This window comes from Molossus molossus, unplaced genomic scaffold, assembly GCF_014108415.1.
Source record: "Molossus molossus isolate mMolMol1 unplaced genomic scaffold, mMolMol1.p scaffold_m16_p_20, whole genome shotgun sequence".
NCBI lineage: Eukaryota > Metazoa > Chordata > Mammalia > Chiroptera > Molossidae > Molossus > Molossus molossus.
In genome coordinates, this window is record NW_023425356.1 from 45,006,607 (window position 1) to 45,026,164 (window position 19,558).

Here is a 19,558-nt window from a genome sequence, read left to right on the forward strand (position 1 = left end):
AACTGGGGAGAATTCTTTAAAAAAAAACAAACACAAAAACTCAAAAGCCTCTGGAAATGGTCCTAAGAACAAATAGCAACTGAAGCAACATCTATTCAAGACAGTCTGTGAAGATTCAGTAAGAAAGGTCAGAGTCCATGGTGTCTGAACTAAGACTACCCCCACTCTTTCCTCCCAGCTCAATGAGGCAGAAAATCCGCCGCGGACTGCTGCAGTCACGAACACAGGACGCCCTCACTTTCCTGCTCCCAGCCAAATGGCTTTTTTCCTGGAAGGCACAGGACTTCAAGGTTTCTCATATGACCCCATCTACCTGTTGCTGAGGCGAGGTACTGGGAAAATGCAGTTAAGAAGTGGGGATTCCCTTCTGCCCAGCAGAGACCTATGGGAACTTACGAGCCAGAATCTGTGTCTAAGTACTGTGGAACAGTACCAATAATGTTTAACAATGCATCCAACTGAGATATCATTTCACTGGTTTTTTCATTAAGTTCCTCCTGTTCTTTAAGAAGCATTTCAGGAAACTCTTGGTTTTCCATCTTGAAACAACAGAAGTCAAGAGAACTAATCACACTTGTAATAATTTTAGCGCTACCTAGAAAAGTGAGAAAAGCATTAATTGCCAGAAGTATTTGTAAGTCTACTATTTCAATAATAAACTATAAAATACTAATGGGCAGGGGCATATCTTTTTTCATCTTTTTATTATCCTACAGATTGCTTAGTAAAAATCTTGTAAAAAGTAGTTCCTAAATGTTTAGTTGAATAAACACTGTAAAATTGGTGTTTTTCTGATTGATGGACTATCTCTGTGATGAAAACTTATACTCTAAGTATCTTGTCTTCTCAGCTGAGAACCAAATACATTAAACCCAGAAACTATGAACTACAGTTTTCTGTAAAAGGCATTAATTCATTGTCTTTCTGTTAAGAAGAAAATGATGATAAACAGGTTCTTCATGATTATAGGATAGTTAATAAGAGAAAAGAGAATATTGTTCTTGAGATATTTTTTAAGTCATTGTTCAGGTTTCTATGAAGTTTATAGTTTTAGTCTAAACCAGGATCAAATATGGATCCTAATCTTTGAATGATTCACTGTGAGATCATGGCAAAATAACCTCTTATCTCATTTGCAAAATAAGAAATAAAAATGCTCCCATCTCAGAGAAATATAAAAAAAAAAAAATAACTTAAAAGCAAACTTTTTCTTATTCTTGATGAAAATATTTGTACTTCCTTCATTACTAAACTTTTATCTCTTAGGAGTATTCAAAGTGATCTGTTAATTTCACTATCACTTATCATTTTGACTCCTCATTCATTTTTTTTTTTTTTTTTTTAATCCTCACCTGAGGACATTTTTCCATTTTTTAATCAGATAGAGTGGGAGGGAGAGAGAGGAAGAGAGAGAGAGAAACATCGATGTGAAAAGGACACATAGAGTGGCCTCCACCCGCACGACCAACCAGGGCCAGGGACAAACTGCAACCGAAGTACATGCCCTTAGCGTGAACCAAACCCGGGTCTCTCTGGACCGCAGGCCAACGCTCTAACCATTGAGCCAAACCGGCCAGGGCGACTCCTCATTCTTTTAATCCATTTACTAACTCATTTTTGACTGCCCACTATATGCACATTCTCATGGAGAAGTATTGCCATTTTATCTCTAACTATATTAGTGCTACTACAGATAATTAGGATTGTGTTTTCCCATCTAGAGTAGTTTGAGGTTGAACAACAGTGGTAGTCAATGCAGCCGAATTGCCTGGAACTCTTTACTAAGAAGGATTGATTCTTAAGTAACAAATGACATGGCAACTAAAGATGCTTTGATGGATTTGAATGTCTCTCATGGGTTTCGGAAGAGTGAATTTTCAGTATCTCATGGCAAACTGGGATATTTGGTCACCTCACTGGGGAAATAAAATTGAAATTCAAAATCTGCTAATGAGTACAGGCCCTGGAAAATGCACCAGGCTTTAACTGGGGACACCTGAATCCCTTAGAAGTAACGGTGAAACAGAACAGACCAGCCCTGTAACACCTGGAGCCACACTTCATCTCAGCTCAGTCCCTGTGTGGGTTAAAATGATTTGCCTCTACTCGAAATAATCTAAAATCATTTTAATAATGATTAAAATAATAATAACTAATTAGCAACTAAAATCACTCTTTTGAAATATAGCATTATCCAGAGTCTTAAATTATTTCTAGAATGTATCACACACAATGTCCAATATCAATATGAAACAGCCAGGAATATGAAAAGAATTGACTCAAAACCAAGACAAATTACAGATAATAAAAAAAGACCTAAGCGAAAAAAAAGGGGGTTGAGGGGTGGAGAGAACTATAGTCATGGAAAACAGTGTGGTGACTGGGGTGGGAGTGGGTGAAAAAGGGTATGGGGGGTGATAAATGGTGATGGAAAAAAATATAATAAAATTTTTAAAAAGACCTAGTATGCCTGAACTAAGATAAGACCATATGTCAACTTTAATTGAAAAAAAAAAAAAAAGAACTACAGGAGAACCAGAACCAGAACCAGATATCACCCAATTATCTAAAACTGATTGTAGTGATGGTTGGACACATCTGTGAATACATACTAAAAATCATCAAATTGTACATTTTATTTTTTATTTTTTTTTTGTCCTTCGAGCACAGGCATGCACTTTATATAATGAAGCAACAATTTGTTCAGTCTGTACTCGGAACAGGTCTTTACAGGCTGCCACTGTTGTGAAAGTCCTTCACTCTGTACCTTCTAATCTAGTGGTTCACTGCCCTAATCATAGTTGCCTCTCTTTTTTTTTTTTTTTTACCTTCTCTACCCAATGTTACAGGACAGCCTGTATCAAATTTTCCATGTGTTCCCAGGTTTAGCATAGTCTGTGGTTTTCATTAAATACTTAAGTAAATTTTTTAAATTAATTAATTTATTTTTGTTACAGATGTCCCTCCCCCCAAATGATACCCCCTTCCACCTCCCTCCCCGCCCTGTCCCCAGCTTTGTTGTCCATGTCCATTGTTCATGCATACATGCATAAAAGTTCTGTGGTTTCTCTCTCCTCCCCCACTCTTCTGGGGATTGTATCAAATTGTACATTTTAAACAGCTGAAATGTATTGTACGAATTATATCTCAATAAAGTGATGCTCAATGGTTTATTTTGCTTCATTTCTAAAACTATATTCATGTATTATCTTGATTTTAAATATTAATTGTATTGAAAATACTATTAAAATCTTTTATGTCAAGCAATCTAATTATCAGTTTTTTTCTTACCATTATCCCCATTTATTCTTAATTCAAATTCTTTGTAAAGTCTTCCTATGCTTTTTATAATTTCCTCCATCTGCTGCTGTTCTGGTGGTATCTCCCCGTCCATACTTTTATGGCGACGAAATATCCCAAGCCCAATATCTGACCAGTTTTCTTGCAAATATTTAATGATCTTGAGAGAATCATATTTTGCCACTAGAAAATCCCCAGTAAACTTGTCTCTATCTTCATTCAGTGTCTAGAGAGTGAAGGTGAGGTAAAGAAATTAGCAAATTATCCATTAATGATTTCATCAAAGTCAACCCAGATCTTTATTTCAATTATTTTGGAGTTAAATATCCTATTATTATTTGTTTATACCATTTACTCCTATGACATACATTTTATTTTCAAATTTAAGTGAATTTAAATTAATTTGCTACCCTATAAAATAATCCATGGCTTATCAGGATGAAAATAATTATCTTAAATCCTACATGGGTAAAAATTCATGACCAGCAATTAAGTCCCAGAGAGCTGAACATGTTTAATTACTATATTATTCGGGGGCCATTGTTTGGTAAGGATATAATCTGTTTACATGATCCCTACTAGACTGGGGAAGTTTCCAAAATGTAATAGTTGTTTTTTATTCATGTTTTATTGGTCTGTCTAACCCCAAGTTCAGCATATCAATAAATATTTGTAGAAAAAAATAAAGTACAATTTCTATGTAAAGTTTGCCATTATCTGTGACTCAGATAATGGAATCAAATCACCCACGTTTCAGTAGGAGTGACCATTACAAGGAAGCTATGTTGCAGAGCATTAAGGGTAGGATTTTTGGAGTTGGAGAGACATGGACTTAAATTCTGATTCAACCATTTACCATTTATAGGTAACTTAGGCAACTTACTGAACACTTCTAAGCTTCACTTTCCACATCTGTGAGAAGGGGATTATAAAACCTGCATCATGTGACTGCCATGAAGAGTAAAGTAAGTATGGAAAGCACTGTTAGCCTAACAGAGTGTTTAATGAATGAGAGTTATTATTATTCCTAGTAAATGAAGAAGCATCATTTCTTTCGATTTTATCTAAGCAATGTTATAATTGCCAGATAAACAGTAAAAAAATCAACAAGTCACTAAACTAGCTATATTTGTATATGGCAACAAACATCTTCAATTCTGAGAATATTCTGCCCAAGTCATTCCAAAAGAAAAGAAAATAGCTTCCTGGGATCTGGATGAGATTTCATCAGGTCATAAGTTTGATATTCACTTTGGAGGACTGTCAGTATCTTACATATTTTCCTCTGTCAAACTACTGTAACATGATAGTAATTTGATTAATAAAACCTATTTTCATACCTCAAACACTTAAAAAGATGTTTTCAATAAACAAAATGTGGTATATACAAACAATGGAATATTATTCAGCCTTGAAAAGGAAGGAAATTTGACACGTTACAACATGAACAAACCTTAAAAACATCACGCTGAAAAAAGGTAGTCAGTCCTAATCTAAATGTTTCCACTTATGTGAGGTGCCTAGAATAGTCAAATTCAGAGAGACTGAAAGTAGAGTGGTGATTGCCAGGACCAGGGAAGGAGGAAATGGGGGAGTTAGTGTTTAATGAGTAGAGTTTGAGTTTGGGAAGATAAAAAAGTTTTGGTGATGGATGGTGGTGATGGTTGCTTAACAGTGTAAATGTACTTACTGTCACTGAACTATACACTTAAAGTGATTAAAATGATAAATTTTATATTATGTAAATTTTACCAGGATTTAAAAAAAGATATTATTAATTTTAAAAGTCCAATTTGTTCTTAAGACAAAATCCTGGAGAAGCACAAATGTTACTACATCTGATAATTAGAGGAAAGAATCAGAACTACCCTCCTGACTACCCAAGTATCTTTTCCCATTTTTTTTCTTACAGCCTAACTTTATTTGACCCAAAAATCTAAAATAGAACTGAAAATAAAATATTTAAGCATATTTTAAAGCCCCTGTAGTCTTGCTTTTTTCCTTGTCTTTCATAAAATTTAGTAAAGCATTATTTTTGTTATTGTTGTTTTGTTGTTAATCCTCACCTGAGGATATTTTTTCCATTGATTTTTAGAGAGGGAAGGGAAAGAGAATGAGAGAGAGAGAGAAACATCAATTTGAGAGAGACATATCAATTGGTTGCCTCCCACATGACCCCAACTGGGCTGGGGATCAAACCCACGACCCTTTGGTCCAAGGGCCAATATTCTAACCACTGAGCCAAACTTGCCAGGGTTAGTAAAGCATTGTTAAAGATTGAGATGTGACTCGATTGGAGGTGAGGAGTGGCAAGTATTTTGATTATCATGCTATTTATTAGAAAGTCTTACCTTTAGCCACAGCTTGAAGTCTGGAAGAACTGATTCAAATATATTTCCTTTATCAGGGGATACACATTTTCTATTGAAAGAAGGAAAAAGACAAAGAGCAGGGTCTCAGAACAAGATATAAAGAAATAAAATCAGCCCTGGCCGGTTTTGGCTCAGAGGGTTAGAGCATCAGCCTGCAGACCAAAGAGTCACAGGTTCTATTCCCATCAAGGTCACATACCTTGGTTGCAGTTCGGTCCTCAGCCCTGGTCAGGGTTGTGTGGGAGGTAACCAGTCAATGTGTCTATCACATCGATGCTCCTCTCCCTCCCCCTCCCTCCTCCCCCTCCCCCTCCCCCTCTCCCTCTGTGATGTGAAAAACTGAAACCACTGTTCTCAATTTTAAACGGAAATGGTACCAAAATGTGTTGAGTCTAGCCTGCATTCAAAGTATAGATTCCCACTAACTTTGGCTATGATTTGGTTATCCAGCCTAGACTTTGCTACGTGATAGGCAGCCTCTTCCTTAAAACTGCCATCCACTGATTCCATTTCTCTGCACATGCACTATGCTACAGAATTTGCAGATAGAGCCATACAGTATTCAAGTTCGCTAATAGTAAAGAGGAAAGAAACAAAAGAAAGAGTTGGACTTTAAACAGAAGTAGCAGCAGACAGACAGAGGAATCAGGATGGACTACCAAGATGATTAGCACTAGAAACCGTAAGACCATTCAAGTTCCTAAAAGGATTGTGCCCTTGTAGGGGTTGCTTGTTACCTTACCAAAATCAATGTTAATATAATCAGAAAAACAAGATTCTTAGAGGCTCACTTATTATCTCTGAAGAACTGCTGCCATTTCATAAGGCCATCCTTAACAATTTGCAATTTCTTCCTTGTAGACTCTTCATTTCCTTCCACTTCATGTCTAAATTTACTCACTAAGTCTGTCCATTTATGTGTCAACTTCTGTAACATCGCAAGGTCTGAAGTGTCCTAGATAAAATGTTTGGAATCAAACCACTTATTCATTGATTCATATAACAAATAGTTATTAGCACACACCAGGCCATCATTCATATTGTAATACTAGAGTCATCCATAGAAAATAGATAAAAAATTAGCTCAGCCGGTGTGGTCTTGGGTTTGATTCCCAGATTGTGGGCCAAATCCCCAGGGGGGGCATGCAGGAGGCAGCCAATAAATGTTCTCTCTCATCGATGTTTCTCTCTCTCTCTAAAATAAAGAAAAAAATTTTTTTAAAGAAAATAGATTAAAAATTAAAAATATATTCCTCGCCTAGCCAGTGTGGCTCAGTGGACTGAGTGTCATCCCATGGACTGAGAGGTCCTGGTTCGATTCCTGGTCAGGGTACATGCCTGGGTTGCGGGCTTGATCCCCAGTAGGGGGTGTGCAGGAGGCAGCTGATGGATGTTTCTCACATTGATGTCTCTCCCTCTCTCTCCCCCTTCCTTTCTCTCTCTAAAATGTGTGTGTGTGTGTGTGTGTGTGTCTATATATATTCCTCTTTTAAAATATTTTCAGTGACACTACTATAGAGTCCCTTTGGTGGTAGATTTTCCATGGCACAAAGTATTAGAGACAAGATATATTTCCTTTTCGACAACAGCCCAATTTCCCCCATAAAACTTTCATGGGAAGTAGTGCAATACATTGGAAAGAACAGAGATTTCAAAGCCAAACAGAACCAAATGTGAATCTTAGACATTTAATTGGCTGTGTAACCTCAGGGAATGCTATTTAATCTAGTTGAGATTAATTTTTTTTAAATTAATATATGTGTGTATTAATATATAGAGTAACTATAAATAACATTTACAGTTTTATTAATTTAAATTGCTTAACTTTCTTTAATTAGGATAGGAAACAAATATAAAGAAGAGCCTTTATTCACCTTTCCTTAGATTTTTCATCCCTCCCATAATAAAGCACAAATACAAAACTATATTTAAATTTTAATCTATAAATTTAGCAAAGCCTTCTTATTGTCTCAACCCTTAACAGCTGGAGTCTCTTTTCCATAATTTAAGGGAAATGAGGTTTACCCTGTTTGACAGCAGTATGATGAAATGCTTAGCATATCTGCTCCAGCCTTTTTCATTGAGGTAAAGTCTCTTAGCCAATATGACTCTATTTCTTTCAATTACCTATTTTAAAAAAAGGACTAAAATTAAAAAGCTGTATCATTAACAAACCACTGAAATTTATTAAACTCAAACCAATTTCACATCAATCATTATCTCAATCATAATTTCTTATATAAATCATGAACTAGTTTGAATCACAAATTCATGTTATCTAAAACTACTAAACTGCAACCAAATTGGAGTATAGTATATAGCAGAGGTTCTCTCACAATTTGATATCAAAAACCCTTTACACTCTTAATAATTATTGAGAACTTTAAAGAGCTTTTCTGTATATGATTATATCTACTGATATTTACTCTATTGGAAATTAAAACTGAAATTATTTCAAAATCTATACTTGTTAATTGACTTAAATATACCATTATAATAAATATATGTTAACATAAATATTATTCTATAGTACCATTTTTTAAAATTTTTTTATCCTCACCCGAGGACATTTTTCCATTTTTTGTTCAGGTAGAGTGGGAGGGAGAGAGAGGAACAGAGAGAGAGAGAGAGAAACATCGATGTGAAAGGAACACATCGAGTGGCTGCCACCTGCACAACCAACCAGGGCCGGGGACAAACTGCAACCGAGGTACATGCCCTTAGCGGGAACTGAACCCGGGTCTCTTAGGACCGCAGGCCGACACTCTAACCACTGAGCCAAACCGGCCAGGGCAACATAAATATTATTTTTATGAAAAAAAAATTAGTGAAAAGAGCACCATGGTTTTACATTTTTACAAGTCTCTTTAACAGAACAGAGCTGAATTCTCATATATGCTTCTGCATTCAATCTATTGCAATATCCCATACCATGTAGCTTCAAAAAAAAATTCACTGTATACTCATGTGAGAAGGAGAGTTAAAAAGGCAAATAACATCTTAGTATTATGGTAAAACTAGTTTTAACCTCATGAAAAAGTCTCATAGACCTCCAGCAGGTCCTTGGACCACACTTTGAGAACCAGTGATATACTAAATAAATTATATAGTCATTCAGTGAATGACTGCTCTAGACACTGTGCTTATAGTTATAAACAAAAAAATAAATTCCTTATTTTCAGGGGGTTGACATGCTGGCAGTCATTTCCTGTTGGAAAGGAATTTAAGGGTGATCTAACACAAAGACCCATCAAATCAAAGTATTCTTTTACAGAACCCTCTGGCAGGGTTCTCTACTATTTAAATATTTCTAGAGCAAGGGAATTCATTGGTCTTATTTCTCCTACTGAACATGCCTAGCTACCATATTTGTTTATATATATATATATATATATCATGATTATTTCCTCTGGACGTGATGATGTCCCTTTTAAAATTCTGGATCAGGCCCAGCCAGTGTGGCTCACTGGTTAAGTAAGCATCAACCTATGCACTAAGAGGTCGCCTGTTCAATTCCCGGTCAGGGCACATGCCCAGGTTGTGGGCCCAATCTCCAGTGGGGACATGCAGGAGGTGGCCAATCGATGTTCTCTCTCATCAATGTTTCTAACTCTCTCTCCCGCTCCCTTCCTCTCTTTAAAATCAATAAAGAAAAAAATATTTAAATAAATAAATAAATAGAATTCTGGATCAGGATAGAACAGTGTGTCCTGGATGAGGTCTGATCATTCCAGAGGAAAATTGGACAAAAATGTAAATCTGTTTTGGATCATAATTTGCTATTTATATTTCAAGTCCTAGATGTGAGACTAGGCAACCAAACAACAAACACTTTAGAAAAATAGAATATTGTGGGACTTTGCTATTTCTCTAAAGCATTACTATAATGGTTCCCAAGCTGCCATATTTCTTTTCTTTTTTTAAATAAATTTTTAGAGAGAGAGGAAGGTAGAGGAACAGAGAAAGAGAAACATCGACGTGAAAGAAAAACATCAATTGGCTGCCTCCTGCACAACCATACCTGGGACAAAGCCTGAAACCCAGACATGTATGTCAACTGGGAAGCAAATCAAACAAGCAACCTCTCGGTGCACGGGACACCACCAACGAACTGAGCCACACTGGCCAAGACTGGCTGCCATATTTCAATTCAGTTGTCAGCTTGGGTACCAAAGTAATAGAACCAAAGTGAGATACCTGGTGATCCTAGTACTGTTACATTATGTGAAAAAATAAGAACTACATTTCCTAGTTTATTGCTAGTAGAAAAAGAAACAAAAAAATGTACCTTTCCGTTTCTAAGGTCCATAATATCTACATTATTCATCAATTAAATATGCATCTTCATTTTTTTACTTTTTGTCTAACTGAAATTTGTAAAGTGAAACTTTATCCAGACAAAAAAGAGTCTGAGTTATGACTCTAGATGAACCAACCTTTAGAGCCAAATCATATGTGGCTGAGCTCCAGATATCTTTTTCTGCCATTAATTGTTTAATATCATTCTCCATCCTTCCTCTCTGTAGTGTATATAAGTCATGGTATTCTTCTATAATTCTAAAAGAAAAATTAAGAAACAGCTATATTGGACAAACGTTTTTTAAAAAGAAGTTTGTTTTTAATAAAGGCAAGTTGTTCCTTTCAAACTCATCATAAGGTAATTATGGTATAATTGCTGGACATATTAACAGCAATATACAGTAGAAATTGAAAAAAAATTCACAAATCTTACAAAGTCTTAAAGTAAAAAGTTCAATATATTGTTCTCTGCTCTAAATACTTTTCATCATATTCATTTACTAGAATTTTCCCAATACAGTATTCCAATAGTATAACACTATAACTAATGAAAACTTCAGAATACAAGTAGCAATAATATAGATCTCCGAGGGAGGGGCTGCTGCTTCTCCCCAGAGCTCCGGGAAGGAGCAAGATGGCCACCGGCCCGTGTGACTGCAACTCAGCAAAAATTCTGAGTGCCCTCCATATCCTGGGTGTCCCCACAGAGTTCCAGTCCAATCTGCCCTCCTTCTGCTGGAACCCAAGGTTCTTCAGAAGACGATGAGGTCATTCAACCAGGTTTCATCAGCCTCAGAGTGAATCCTTTGACATGGAGATGATGCTCTTAAGAGAATCATGAAAACGAAGATTTTGAAAAGTTGCTACAATATTTTAATTTACCAACTAGTTTCTGATAACCATAGATTGTGGTTTTTCTGTGGGGGCAACCTGGAGACAGTCCAGATACTCTTTTCTTTTCTGTTGGGAAATAATGTTAACACCAAGTATTAAGTGACTGCAATAAAGTTTCATGTCTTTGAAAAAAAAAATAATAATAATACAGCAGTGTTATTGTTAAGCTTTTATTTCTCATAGAATTAGGATTCTTTACTAGAGGCACAAAGCCCAATTGTTGTGAGCAACTATATTTTCAAATTATATATAATTATATAAGATTTAAAGAAATTACCTACCTACTAACCAAAAGCTTAAGTATAATTATCTTTTTCTTAATTATTTTTTCTTCATGTTTACCAGAACGCACCTTTTCCTTCTAACTTACATGGAAGTTTCTCAGAATTAAAAGCCTTTCTGAGATTAAATATAAACACAGAAGTAGTAAAATGAATAGAAGCATTTGACAAACCTTTTTAAATGCATCCTTCTATGGAATATTAACTTTGCTATAAGAATTCAAAGTCTGCCCTGGCCGGTTTGGCTCAGCGGTTAGAGCGTTGGCCTGCGGTCTGGAGAGTCCCGGGTTCGGTTCCCGCTAAGGGCACGTACTTCGGTTGCAGTCTGTCCCCGGCCCTGGTCGGTCATGTGGGTGGCAGCCACTCGATGTGTCCCTTTCACGTCAATGTTTCTCTCTCTCTCTCTCCCTCCCACTCTATCTGTACAAAAATTGCAAGAATGTCCTCGGGTGAGGATAAAAAAAAAAAAAAGAATTCAAAGTCAGCAAAACAGAATTTTTTCAATTTTGCTGAAAGTAAGGAACCACCGGCATCAGTTCCTGAAGCCTCCTTCTATTTGGAGGCTTCTATTTGTTCAATTACCTGAGGAAAAAGTAATCACCCTACGTGTCACACAGGTGAATACAAATATAAAAATTCATAAGTTGTACCCTTAAGATCTGTGCACTTCACTGTCTGAAAGTTAGACCTCGATTTGTAAAAGAGCAAACAGCAAAGAAAAAAAATCAGAAACAAACTCACAGTCCAACAATGAGGGATTGGCCAAACAAAATTATGATGTAGCTCTATGATGAAAATACTCTCCAGCTAACTAAAGATCATGCTCTTAATATTTTGGTACATGGAACATTTTTTTGTGTTATGAGAAAACCCAAATGATAAAATTGTACAATTTGATCTCATGTTTATCAAAAGTACATAGAAAATATATATCAAAATATTAATAGTAATTAACTCTAAGAGAACGAATTGTGAATGCTCTTTATTTCCTTATTTATGTGTTTCTATATTTTCCAAATTATCAATAAAGTAATAAATTATCAGCAAAAAGTATTATCAAAGGTTTCTAATCATGAAGAATGAAGTTGAAATTCGAAAAGAGTATTAGAGGAGTAGATTTGGGGGAAGAACAAGAATTCAGTTTAGGAATGTTAGGCATCTAAATAGACATGTTAAGGCTGTTGAATATACAAGTCTAGAATTCAGGGAGAAGTTTGAAGCTGAAGACACAAATCTGTGGAGAAGGTTAAAGCTGGAGATATAAATTTGTGAGTTGAGAGTATACAGATGAAGGCATTGAAATCCAGGAATCCGAATGGATTCACTTAAGAAGTGAGTACAGAGAGAAAAGATCCAAGGAATGAGCACTCCAACGTTTAGAAACCAGCGAGATGAAAAGAAATGTATAAGGGATATGAGTAGGAAGGAGCTGACAGAAAAGTAGGAGGAGAATATAATATACTAAAAGACATTGTTTCCAGTAAGAGCAGCTGGTCAATTATGACTAATGCTGCTGGTTAAGTCAAGTTAAAGGAGAACTGATCTTTGAACTTAACAATATGAAAGTACTGGTGACTCTGACAAATGCATTTTGGTGGAGTGGTGGGAAGGAAACCTGATTAGAGTAGGTTCAATAGCTAGAAGGGAATATGTGGTCCTAAGAGACTTGGGAGTTTATTTGCTTGTTTTTCTTTTTGGTTGTTTTTAAGATGGGAGTAATTATAGCATATTTGTATCTGATGAAACTAATTAGGTAGAGAGGGAAAAATTAATGATACAAGAGAATCAGGGAATAATTGCTGAAAATATCTCAGGTAGGTAAGAGGGAATATACTAGTAGACAAATAGCGAGGCTGGCCTTAGAAAGGAGGAGACAGTTCATCCAGTTAAGAGAAGGAAAGGTAGAATATGTGAGCCCAGAAGCAGGCAGGTGGGTAGATGTAGGGTTGAGAGCTTGAGTCAACTTCTGTTTGCTTCTGCCTTTTACTTTTTAAAAAATATTTTCAATTACAGTTTACATTCGGCATTATCTTGTATTAGTTTCAGGTGTACAGCGTAGTGGTTAGACAATCATGTACTTTACAAAGTGTTCCCCAGTATTTCCAGTACCCACCTGGTTGCTTCTTTTGATAAAGCAAGGTCATCAGCTCAGAAAGAGGATGGAGATATAGTATCAGAGATATGTATGAGGATAGAAGACAACGTTTAGTACAGTTATCTACTAAGATAAGCAGGGTGAATCAGCTATACAAAATAGTAGTACATTCAGTAGGCAAAAAATGATCAAGGTACCCCCCCTCTCATTCAATTAAAAAATAAATTAGAATAAAACTAAGAATCTATTTTTGAATTCAGATTTTATATACATTTGTATTTTTCTTTTTTCTTTTTCTAATCCTCACCCAAGGATATTTTTCCATTTTTATCTTCAGATAGAGTGGAAAGAAGAGAGAGAGAGAGAAACATTGATGTGAGAGACACATTGACTGGTTGCCTCCTGCACAACCCCAACCAAGGCCAGGGACCAAACTGCAACTGAGGCACGTGCCCTTGACCGGAATTGAACCCGTGACTCTGATCCAAAGGCTGATGCTCTAAGCACTGAGCAAACCGGCCAGGGTATTTGTATTTTTCTTGACATTTGAAACATATAATCACTCTTCAACAAATTTTTTTAAAAATCAGAGGATTATGCTGGATTAAAAAGGACATAAAACAAGATGAGTGTATGCCCCTAGATTGAATACAAGTTTGGACAAGCAAATGCAAAATACATTTTGGAAATAATTACTAAAATTTCAATATGACCTGGGTAATTTACAAAGTAAAAATTTACTGAAATAGGTAGAGATTGTTGATTTAAAAAATAGGCTATATAATAGTTTATAAATATTTTGGTTTAAAAAATGCATGTATTCACATGTACATAGAAAAAATATCCATAAGAATATACACTAATATATTTACAGCAATAATCTACGGGTGATGTGACTATAATATTTTTTATTCATTTTTGTTTGTATTTTCCAATGTTCTTATAAGGTACATATACTGCTTCTATGATAATATTTTAAATCAATTAAAAATGCAATCAGACATATCTTTTGATATATACCCAATAGATTCTAGTAAGCAGAATTCTGAAAGAAAATGAAATAAAATAGAGGTCAGCAATCTATATGGCCTGTGGATTAAATCTAACCCACTACTTGTTTCTTGTATAGTACATGAGCTAAGAATTTTATATTTTCAATTTTTCACATATTTAATTTCACTTTTTATATTTTTAACAATAGAAGAAGAATATTTCACTGACACATGAAAGTATTATAAATTCAAATACAGATTTATTGGAACACAGCCATGTTTTGGTATTGTCCTTAGCTGCTTTTGCATTACAATGGCATGTATTACAAAGGCAGAGTTGACTGAGTAGTTGTATCGGAAACCATATTTCACTATTTGACCCTTTACAGAAAAAAATGTGCTAACCCCCAAAACAGAATAAAACATTAAGACTATAGTAGATTCACTAAAATCCCCTCCCAAAAAACTAGACTCATACTACTAATTAGGAAAATGCAAACAAAAACCAGATATCTTTTCATACCCATCTAATTAATAAGATATGGGCAAAAGGGAACTCTTACATATATATACTGATGAGAGGATATATACCAGTACAACTACTCTGTGGAATATTTGGCAACAACTAGCAAGACAAGGTTATACTTTTTTTTTTAATCCTCTCCTGAGGACATTTTTCCATTTTTTTGTTCAGACAGAGTGGGAGGGAGAGAGAGGAAGAGAGAGAGAGAGAGAGAAACATCGACGTGAAAGGGACACATCGAGTGGCTGCCACCCGCACAACCAACCAGGGCCGGGGACAAACTGCAACCGAGGTACACGCCCTTAGCAGAAACTGAACCCAGGTCTCTCTGGACCACAGGCCGACACTCTAACCGCTGAGCCAAACTGGCCAGGGTGGTTATACATATTATATGATGCAATAATTTCACTTCTAGGTATACACTCTTGGAAAACTCTCACCCAAGTAGACGTTAGACATTTACAAGATGTGCATTACAACAGTTCCCAGAGGAGTTAATATATGTGATGCACTTTACACTGTTGTAATAAAAAAAATATTTCTAATGTTTCTATAAAATTTCGAAATAAAGTGTGAAGCAAATATGACATAATGGCTAACATGTGATAACTTACTTGGCATTCTTTTCAGCATCTAAAAGAGCTTCTGCCAAATCCCTGTGGGCCTTCTCTGCTTCCTTTGTTAATTTCATGTCATGTGCCCGAACCAAACACAGCTCCCTGAAATAAAGCAAAGGAATTTTATAAACATAGTTGAAGATTTCCCAAAAGTTTCTATGCAGAAAAATCAGATTTATACTTGGGAATCTTCTCAGTTATCATGTATACATCTCTTCCTAGTTTTTCCACCTTACAAACCAAATCAATAGACCTAGTGTACCTATGGATGGAATCTTGCCAGGTTTGGCAATGGAGTCAGGCTGGCTGGAAGAGGCAGAAAGAAGATGAGGGGGATCCTGCAGTGCAGAGTGAAGGCAGATGCTGACAGGCAAGGCTTCCAGGCTGCCCTATCCTACCCTCTGACATGCCTGTCCTACCCTTTCATTCTTGCCACTAATTATCTTGCTATGAGTTTAGGTGATCACTAGCCTTGATTGCTATATAATGCTTATTCTCTTGTCATTCGAACCTTAACATCCATAATGAAGGCACTTGCTCTGTAAACCTGATTAAGATAAACATCTCTATCTTAGAAGGAAGAACCAGATCTTTTTCCCTATTAAATATACACGGAGCCCTAGTTTTGTGTTCATCTGTATAACCTATGTCTCTATAACTATATCTACATCTATATCTATATCCAGTTTTTTCCCTTCTCTTGCTAAACATGAAAAGAGAACATGGCTTTAGAGACATGGCTTTGACTTTTGTTTTGTGTTTATGATAATCACAGTTTTTACCTGGTTAGTTCCTCAATAACAGTCTTAAAATTGTACAATTCTTGTAAAATGCGCTGGTCCATCACTCGCTGAGTTACCAAATCTTTGTAGAAGTCAATCATCTGCCGGGCAATCTGGTCAAGCATTTGTACATACCGCTCTCTGCATGAGAAAGAAGGAAAAGAAGACATCATGCAGAAGAAAAGGAAAAAGGAACAAATATATTTGAGAGAGAAAGTAATGTTAGAGAAAAAAAATAATGGACACAAAGATAAAAAAGGAAAGGGATCCGGACTATATATTCCTACTATGCTCATGCAAATGAATGAATTGTGAAGAATTTTAACCATAGTCATAATTACTTGGAATATAATATGTGAGATATAAAACAAAATAAGGACTTTTGTTCCTTCTTCTAAATTATAAACTCTATGAGGATAGGAAATATGTCTTACATAGTATAATATCTAACAAAGTGACTTGAATATAGTGGAAGTTTTATAATAGTTGAATTCATGAATAAAACCACTTTTCTTGCCCTGACCGGTTTGCTCAGTGGTTAGAGTGTCGGCCCGAGGACCAATGAGTCGTGGATTCTATTCCTGGCAAGGGCACACCCTCGGTTGTGGTTCATCCCTAGCCCTGGTCAGGTCATGCGGGAGGCAACCAGTCAATGTGGCTCTATCACCTCAATGTTTCTCTCTATCTCTCTCTCCCCCTCCCTTCCTCCCACTCTGTCTGATAATAAGTAGAAAAATATCCTCAGGTGAGGAATTAAAAATAAATAAATAAATAAAAATAAAACCACTTTTCTCAAACTAAGCAAAATGTACCCACTGTTTAAAATAAGCAAAGACCGCCCTGGCCAGTTTTCAAAGGTTAGAGCATTGGCCTGCTGTCCAAAGAGACCCGGGTTTGGTTCCTCCTAAGGGCACATACCTCAGTTGCAGTTTGTCCCCAGCCCTGGTTGGGTTGTGCGGGTGGCAGCCACTTGATGTGTTCCTTTCTCTCTCTCTCTCTCTCCCTCTCCTTCCCTCCCTCCCTCCCTCCCTCTCCCTCCCACTCTATCTGAACAAGTGAAAAAGTGTCCTCGGGTGAGGATAAAAAACAAATGTTTCTCTCTCTCTCTCTCTCTCTCTCTCTCCCCCTCCCTCTCCTTCCTTCCCTCGCTCCCTCTCCCTCCCACTCTATCTGAACAACAAGTGAAAAAGTGTCCTCGAGTGAGGATAAAAAACAAACAAAATATTTAGAAATGATCACAGATGACAAATTATAAATACTGTAACTGAGCAGTGTTCATTTATATTAAAAGTGATCGAGGTATTATATCCTAACCCTGAGACTCCAGAATTATATGTTCGAGTTGGAATGGTCAGTTAGTTTGATCTCTCACCCACAGACAGAAAAAATTATTTATCCTTTATTTAAACACTTAAAGTGAAAGGGAGGACTCTGTAAGATACCAGGCTCAGGACAACAGAAGACTTTCGCATTGAAGTTTGCCCCTAGACCTTCGAAAGAGCTCCTACCACAATAAAATGCTGGCCATTAGATTATCCTGGCCGTACTGAGTGTTTCACCATTCCACAACACGTCAATGTTTGCAGAAATCACCCTGAAACCTCATTGCCTATTCTCACTCCAACTTTACCCTATTCTATATCCTTGGTTTTGAAGACCTACTCTGATCCTATCCCTGGAAGTTTGGAATTAGTTTCTGAAAGGATTTTGGCTTTGACTCACCTGCCTGTCTCTCTGTTTAGACTTCCTGGGATAGGACTCCACCCTATTTTGTTCCCTAGAAGCTAACTCCTAAAAATACCTAGAAGACTCTCCATTACACCTACTCCTCATAAGGGGAAGGTTTGGATACACTGTAGGTCATCTAGTTCCTTTGCCATGATTCCTCATCTATCCCTCCTGGCCTTGTTCTTAGATCGACAACTCAGACTTTAGTTGTCCCTATCCTCATTCTAATTTGGCATTCTCTAGCTCATTTTTTTAATCCTGACTCGAGGATATTTTTCCACTTATCTTCCGATAGAGTGGGAGGGGAGAGAGAGAGAGAGAAACATCGATCCAAGAGAGACACATCAACTGGTTGCCTCCCGCACGACCCCGACTGGGGCCAGGACCGAACCATAACCGAAGGATGTGCCTTTGACCGAAATCAAACCTGTGACTCTTTGGTCCTTGGGCTGATGCTCTAATCACTGAGCCAAACAAGCCAGGGCAGCATTCTCTAGCTCTTGACGGTGTTCCAAGAACTTAGTCCTTAATGTCTAATCTTGACCAGTTTCTTATTAATGGCTTTGCTCCTAGTTTCTCAGCACTGTCAGACAGGGCAGCTTAGCTTCCATAAATCAGATAGTGGACAAATAGGGCAAATTTATATTATTAATGCTCATTCAGGAGAAACAGATATTCAGAGAGATTTTATACTATGCCTGTGGTTCTATGGAAAGTAAACTGCAGATATGTAACTGAACCCAGTATTCTAATTCTCCCATTTCTCTTAGTGCCAATGTCATAAGAAGAATTATAGTAATAACAGTATTTATCATTATCATCTATAACAAATATATGTATTGAGCACCTAATTCTGTGCTCTCATTTAAACCTCACCACAATCCTATGAAGCATCTTAGTGCTTGAGTATATTCAATAAATATTATTGACTGATTAATGACCAAATAAACAAATGAAAATTTTCACAGTAGCTGGTATCTTCACTTACAGATGAGAAAAATAAGGCTCAGACTTTTACCTAAGTCATACACAGATGAGAATTTGAAACCAGACCAGTCTGTCTTCAGAATCTATACTTTTCCCACTATTTCAAACAGCAGTTCACTCCCAATCATAAAAGAATACAATATCAAACATCTCAACAGAAATCACCTTAAGGAAGTTCTCAACTATTACATTTTTATTACAGGAAATATAACAAAAATACAATTAGGTTCCTTATTAGCAAGAGGACAGAGAAGTGTACTTTTGCAATTTTCGCAGAAGCAAAGATAAAAACAGAATTCTGATATAAAATTCAAAAGGAAACTGAATACTCCAACAACAGTTCTCACCTGATTTTGGACAGTAGTTCTCCTCTATCTGCACAGTCTACACTGACTTGTCGAATAAGTTCATGGAACACTGTATTGTAAATGGTCTGTTCCTTCTTCAGTATATGTAGCAGTTTGTGCATCTGGCAAAAGATAAGTTAATTAGCATTTATTATGGTTTTGTCAGTAAAAACCATTTTAGGAGTTAATCACCCTGGATGTGTAGAAACACCTTGATTAATTTATTTCAGTTACATTTTCTGTTATAAATATATATATACAAAAGTGATCTCTTCTTTTTAAAATCTGTGTCTAATCATTGTACCTCCTTATATGCTGTACTGAGAAGGTCACAGTATCAC

General features: G+C 36.4%; 1 protein-coding gene across 2 annotated transcripts in view; it reads right to left on the reverse strand.

Moving 5' to 3' along the window:
• Positions 1 to 19,558, reverse strand: part of AXDND1 (axonemal dynein light chain domain containing 1) — a 60,186-nt gene that overhangs the window by 23,252 nt on the left and 17,376 nt on the right. The window contains exons 9-17 of one of the 2 annotated variants that reach the window (XM_036273480.1): positions 19,218 to 19,339; positions 16,156 to 16,296; positions 15,371 to 15,475; positions 10,109 to 10,229; positions 7,698 to 7,799; positions 6,464 to 6,627; positions 5,652 to 5,721; positions 3,292 to 3,526; positions 397 to 595 (exon numbers count right to left, since the gene is read on the reverse strand). In XM_036273480.1, coding sequence (XP_036129373.1) covers positions 397 to 595; positions 3,292 to 3,526; positions 5,652 to 5,721; positions 6,464 to 6,627; positions 7,698 to 7,799; positions 10,109 to 10,229; positions 15,371 to 15,475; positions 16,156 to 16,296; positions 19,218 to 19,339 — 1,259 coding nt within the window. The remainder of the gene's footprint in view (positions 1 to 396; positions 596 to 3,291; positions 3,527 to 5,651; positions 5,722 to 6,463; positions 6,628 to 7,697; positions 7,800 to 10,108; positions 10,230 to 15,370; positions 15,476 to 16,155; positions 16,297 to 19,217; positions 19,340 to 19,558) is intronic. The other variant, XM_036273481.1, reaches the window with a different exon arrangement.